This window comes from Buceros rhinoceros, unplaced genomic scaffold, assembly GCF_000710305.1.
Source record: "Buceros rhinoceros silvestris isolate BGI_N320 unplaced genomic scaffold, ASM71030v1 scaffold8980, whole genome shotgun sequence".
NCBI classification, from domain to species: Eukaryota; Metazoa; Chordata; class Aves; order Bucerotiformes; family Bucerotidae; genus Buceros; species Buceros rhinoceros.
Genome location: NW_010391260.1, coordinates 17,232 through 23,536, shown reverse-complemented (window position 1 = coordinate 23,536; position 6,305 = coordinate 17,232). Strand labels below are relative to the sequence as shown.

The 6,305-nt window shown below is 37.7% G+C and overlaps 1 protein-coding gene across 1 annotated transcript in view; it reads right to left on the bottom strand.

The window, feature by feature from the left end:
• Positions 1-6,305, bottom strand: part of FAM92A1 (family with sequence similarity 92, member A1) — a 22,741-nt gene that overhangs the window by 1,010 nt on the left and 15,426 nt on the right. Inside the window, exons 6-7 of the mRNA XM_010140872.1 lie at positions 5,532-5,645; positions 3,839-3,958 (exon numbers count right to left, since the gene is read on the bottom strand). Coding sequence (XP_010139174.1) covers positions 3,839-3,958; positions 5,532-5,645 — 234 coding nt within the window. The remainder of the gene's footprint in view (positions 1-3,838; positions 3,959-5,531; positions 5,646-6,305) is intronic.

Genomic DNA, 6,305 nt, shown 5'->3' with positions numbered 1-6,305 from the left:
TTCAGCAGTTCTCTATAAGGGCATCTGCAGCTCTAATTTTGGTTGTATTTTCTGAGTTTTCTTACATCCAGTGAGTGATATAATAAAACTTCAGTACTGAAGATAAAACTTGCCTTTTTTTTTTTCCACAACTCCCTGTTTTAAAAGTTCTTAAATTCTGGTTCTTAAATTGACTTCTGAGATTTCATAATTCATACAATTATATATGTAACAAAAGCTTTTTCTGTGAGCATAAAGCAAACTGCAGTCATTGAACTAATGAAAGAAAAATCCTTATTGATGCTGACAAAGTAGGTAATTTAGCTTGAAGCAAATGCTTGCTTACAAATCTGTGACTATAACAGAAAATTGAGTTAATCATTAGGTGAAGCTGGGTTAATTTGAGTCTACATGCCTAAACCAGCAATCTTTGATTCTGTGAAAGGAGGAAAAGACAATTACACTGATTTGTAACTGGAGATTAAGGAGTGCTGCAGATTGAGCCTGTTAAGGTAGCTTCATTTCAATGGATAGACTAATTTTCCAAGCTTTTTCTAGTTCAGAGCATCTGAAATTCTTAAGCAGAACTTCAGTCATATTTCTGAATAAAAGCTCCCCCTTGCTCTTTCCTGAAATAACAGGTGCTATTTCAGCTTTCAGGGTTGTTTTTTTTTTTTTCTCACAACTCTGAGAACACAAGTCAAAGTACTTCTGACCATGCTGGAAGTAACTAAATAGTAAGTTAAAAATTATCAGTGGTGGCTAACTGGATCAGAGTAAGGGAAGTGAGGAAGGAAATTAGCCAGTATAAATTCATGTAATTTTGCCATAAAGCTAGAACATGCCAGTACTTGAAAATTTAATTTTTTATTATTTAATGCTGAAAAGAAATTTGTAAAATTTAATGGAATCTGATAATTTATTGCTCATCATAAACAATTTTATGTGAAAATGAATTCTCTGAGTTTGCATGTAGGTGATGACTGTCCTTGCTTAAGCTGTCTAAGCTGCGTGTTTCACTGCATGTACTAACACAGGAAGCGTGGCAATTCTCATGCCTGACACAGCGGGGAGTGCTGGACCCTTTGCTTGCAGGTATTTTCAACCATGGTTAAAATGATACTTCGCTGACTTAGAGGTCAGGTGCAAAACAGCTGGCTCTCTAAATGCATGTGGATGGAACTTGTCTAGCTAAGTTTGGTATCCGGAAAAGGTTGTTCTCTTCTGCTATAGTTCTAAAATACAGTATACCAACCTGAATCAGGAAAACTGCATGTTGAAGATAAATTGCCAAGTAAAGCATAAAACCAAGGGATTTGCAAAGGATTGTCACAAAAACTTAAACAGCCTATTCAGAACTTGTGTAAAACTAAGTATCTGCAATAGTAATGTTTAAAAAAAAGCCCTGAACCCCTGAAGAGATTTGATTATAATGGGGAGCATCCTATGAAAAACAGCTTTCCTGGTGCACTGAAGTTTTCTCTCTGGGTGTTATTAATTACACAGAAATGAAAAAATGCAAGTCTTCTTGTACTGTCAGTTCAGCTTGGAACACTGGATTCCCCGTTGCTCCTTTCCCTGTGGTTTTATAGGACCATCTGCTAAATGAAGTCTGGCAGGTGGGGTGGAGAAACTAGCACCTCAGTTGCTTCAGCTAGTCTGATTGCAAGTTGAAAACTACTGTGAAAGTCAAGGGGGTAAAAGAGTTGAGGGACAAAAGAATGAAGATGGACACAAAATATCAGTGGTCTTTTCAAACTCCTGCTTTTGTTAACTTTGCAGGAGTGACAGGATGCTTAAATTCGTGATGCCTGACAGCTCCATGACACCACATTTAGGCACCAGAACTTTAAAAGGCGGTAGCTCTTTGTGAAAAACTTAATCAAGCTCAAGAGTACTTTAGATATTTAATATGGAAATAATACAGAAAAGTACTTCACAGAACCAGAAATAAGATCAAGGATTTTATGTCCTAAATCCTCTGACAGACAAGTGTTACAGCATGGTTTATCCCATTTGTTATGCAGTGACTTCCTGCCCCACCCCACACCTACTGGTTAGTGTTTGTGTCATGTCCCCTCTTTCCCCAATCCCAGTCTCTGCAATTCTGAGAACTGCTTACTGTATTATTTATGGTGCTTTAAACTGACAATTCCAAAGTACTGCATTATGGTCAGTAAGTGATTGTTACGAAGCACGAAACCAGACTTAAGAAAACTTTGTGAGTGAAAGATCCACAGAAAGGTCAAACAAGTCACCTGGAGGTTTTCCTGAATGCAGCATGTGAGATGTTTGGTGGGTTCCGAGATTAGAGCCCTTGCTGTAGTTCAGGGTACTGATCCTGATGCAACATACTATTTGCAGAATCAAAAAGGGCAGCATGGGGGTGTGCAGAACAGGATGCCTGCCTCTTCTTTACTGCTCTACAGTGACTGCATTACTAGGGTGTTCCACCCCTTTTTTCTGCCAGGTTATCCTCCTCTGCAGATACTCTGCATAGCCCAGTAAGATGACATTTTGAAATGTCTTGAGTTTGCCTGTAGGTCAAGATGACTTACTGTTCTTTTCAGATATTCCAGTGAGAGTTTACAAGAACACTAACATCTGAAGTTTTAGCTAAAACAGAGGTCTAGGAGGAGAGTAGGGTGACCTTGCAAGTTTGTCAAAATGGAGTTTCACTCCATCTCTGAGAGAAATCACAGTGTACGTACATTCAGTTTTGTTTGTTTTTTTAAAGGGAGTCCAAAACATTGCTATCTGTGGCACCTCAAAGTAATTACAGATGTTCCTATACCCTTGATACAGTTTTACAGTTCTGCAGCAAGTTCTCAAGGAAGATGGGAACAGATTTTTGACAGCTTCCTCAGGTCTTAAAAAAAAGGAACAGGTAAACATTTTCTCAAGTAGCTTGAACTTGAAATGTGTTTGTTTCGTAGAGAGAAGGGGCAACGTATTCAGAGTCAAGGTTGGTTTTCATACACTGAATTACTGGGTTCTTTTTTCAGATGGCACGACTCATACTTTCAGCAACAGAATAACTCAACTGTAATAACTGATCCGTTCTGTACTGAGAGCAGAGAAGAGCTAATGGTGCATATGAAGTCAAGAAAACTTTTCAGTATTACAATATAAACGCCTGACTCTATCCAAAGAAGAAAAGTGGGATGCATAAATTTAAAATTTGGCCATCTTTGTCAAATGGAACACCAGTAAGAATCATCTTAGTTACAGGATTAAGGATGCAATAAGAAAAAATAATTTAGTCATTTTGCAATGTCTGCAAGCTTACTGCTGCAAGTGTCAAATATTTTTGAAAGGTAGCTGGTTCAAAAACTGTGGCACTTTCTCCATCTGTTTCACTGATTTTTATCAACCTTCTTTTCCTCACCTGCTCTGAATTTTCAGAGTATGAAAGGAAAGGTCTGTTGGACACGGGTTCGCTCTGCTGCTAGAAGGCATGAGTTAGGATCTGACAGAGAATCCACAGTCTATGATCTGGACACTAAGAATATGCAAGTGTTATTTAAAGAACATAAATTGTTTCCAATAAGCTCCTAGATCTTTTCTCTATAAGATGCCACAGTCTGTTGATGAAAAAAATAGTATCACTGTACATGATATTCTTCAAAAGTAGTGCAGCTTTAAAAGCTGATTTTGTTTTTTCCTCAAATAAAAATGATACTTAGAAGCTGCATTATTAAAAGCTAATATGATTTTTATACCCTTGGCAGTTTCTTTGCCTTTGTAACCGTCCTGAACTAAGTAAAGATAGTGGATCCACGTACATATACATTAGCTAAGGCTCAACTTAAGACATTCTTTTAATACCGTGACTTAGCATTAGATTTTTCTTTCTTACCTGTACTGTCCTCAATGAAGATTTTAAGGAGCCCGTTCTCTGCACGGGGGACTTTGAATTTGCACGAACTATGTCTAAGCGAGATTGATAGTCTGGTGGATAAAGCGAGCTCCGAAAAACCTGTTCAAATGAAAAAACCCTGTGACTTGGGTGCCATGATACAGCTTGCAAGCTAACAATCACTAAGATTGGACAATTAAATGTGCTCCGGAAATACACGTCAACTGTAGTTTGATCACTTTTAGCTGAAACAGCATCCTTGCTCAACACACTTATGAGGTCAAATTAAACATTATTCAGAGACTTGAGGGCATTTACAAGTGAAAAACTGCAATGGTTTCCCACAAACATTCATAGCTGAGTTTCAGGCTAACCTAGAGGTATGCATGCCAGCAACTCCCTTCAGGCCCTCCATTTCTTTCGAGAGATGAACTCTTAGCCCCTTCACAACCAAATCCTGGCTGCCAGTCACAGCTGAATCAGAGGAATTTTATCTGAAATGTTTAGCTCAAGAAAAATTTAGGAAAACCCTTAGAATACAGGGGAGACATCCATTATATTTACAAGTTCTTTGAATACCCCAAAACCAGCCTCATACTAACAAAGCTGTTTGTGCAAGACTTTACTAACAAAGTCAAAGAAGATAGAAGATAGTAGAATTACTGTCACTTAGTATTTTTATGGAAAGTAAATATTTTCCAATTAGTGGGAAATATTAAAATGAGATTATAAAACGTGGTTGTGAAAGATAAAGTATTGACTTAAAGGATATTTTTTAATTGGTGCCACTTGACATTTTAATTGTGAAACTAGAATAGTATGAAAGTGCCCTGGCATAGTTCAAATGAAGTAAAAATACTAAGCAGTCTCAAATGTGACTGTCACTGAAGAATCATAATTTTGTATGTCTTGTGCTAACTGAACACTGCCATCCTTGGTCCTCAGCTATGTCATGGAAAAAATAAAATCAGGACCGGGAAGATTTACAAAAAAACGCCCCAAATTGATCCAACTTTCTTGACAACCTGAACACATATACACACAACATACATTTCAATGACAGTAAGTGTAAAGGCCCAACATTTAGAACTGCTGGAATGAATAAAGGACTGAAAAACATGTCTTGAGAGAGAGGGACTAACTCAAAGAGAACAGCGGGGTGACTTGGAAGGAAGCTATAACTGCCACAAGGCAAAAATCCCCCCCCCAAATTGGTAACAAATATCTTAATTCTGGAACAGCCAAAAAAAAAAAAAAAAGATGAAAACAAGCAAACAAAACGCAGAATAGAAATAAGAGAAAAAAATTTGATGAATTAGTCTTTAGAACATCTTAGCAGAGCTGCGTAAGATTTTCTCTTACTGTGCATCTTCACAGTGCAATTCACAGCAGTGGTGTTCTTGAAGAACTACAATTAGCTGAGCTTGGAGTGACAGTTAATTTAGGAAAAGACTCTTATCTGTATTTTGTGGGAAAGATCAGATGGCCACTGCAGTTCGTCTCTGTTTTTAAAATCTCTGAGTTTATAAACCTGCATGCTTGGGAAGTGCAAAAAAAGGGCTCGGTATGTGTAAGAAGTCTGTTCTGGGATACTGAAACATACATTGCATTTTCTGCCTGGGACATTCAGAAAAGTGTGAAAACTGGGTTTATGTAGTAAGTAAATTGAAAAGCAAATCTTAATCACTCTTACCTCTAAATCTTCGTTTTCATCAATATTTTGGATATTTTGGTAGGCAGCAGTATAGATCTCTAAAGCTTTCCCATGGAATAACATTTCAATAGTTATAAATTCAGAAAATATGTTCTAAAAGCAAATGTAAATAAAGGTTTTCATAAGGCAGTCAAGTACATTTCCACTTCACATACAAGAAATTACTAAATCCTGTACTTGGTATTTATATGATAAAAGTACTAGGTACCTTGCAGGTATTTGTAAGTCATCAAACCTGAATTCTAGAAATTAAACGTAAATGCTGGCTGGGTTGTCAGTTTTGCAGTTGTCATTTCACACTAAATGCTAAGTAAATGCTTGAAAAGCAGAGGAGACTCATTAGGAATCAATACAATGTCATGCTGAAAACCCACTTGATATTCCGTTAAGTATTTGCAAGACGCAGTTAGCGTATTTTTGCTTTACTGATTGGCAAACTTCTTGAACAGGTTGCTATCTGTAAATTCTATACATATCTATAATTTACAGATAATCACAGAATCATCTGGTTGGAAGAGACCTCTAAGATCATCAAGTCCAGCCATTCACCCTGCACTGCCAGGGTCCCTAAACCATGACCCTCAGCACCAAATCCACACGGTTTTTAAACACCTCCAGGGATGGGGACTCCACCACCTCCCTGGGCAGCCTGTTCCAATGTTAATAACCCTCTCTGTAAAGAAATTTTTCCTAATATCCAACCTAAATCTCCCCTGGCGCAACTTGAGGCCATTCCCCCTCGTCCTGTCATTC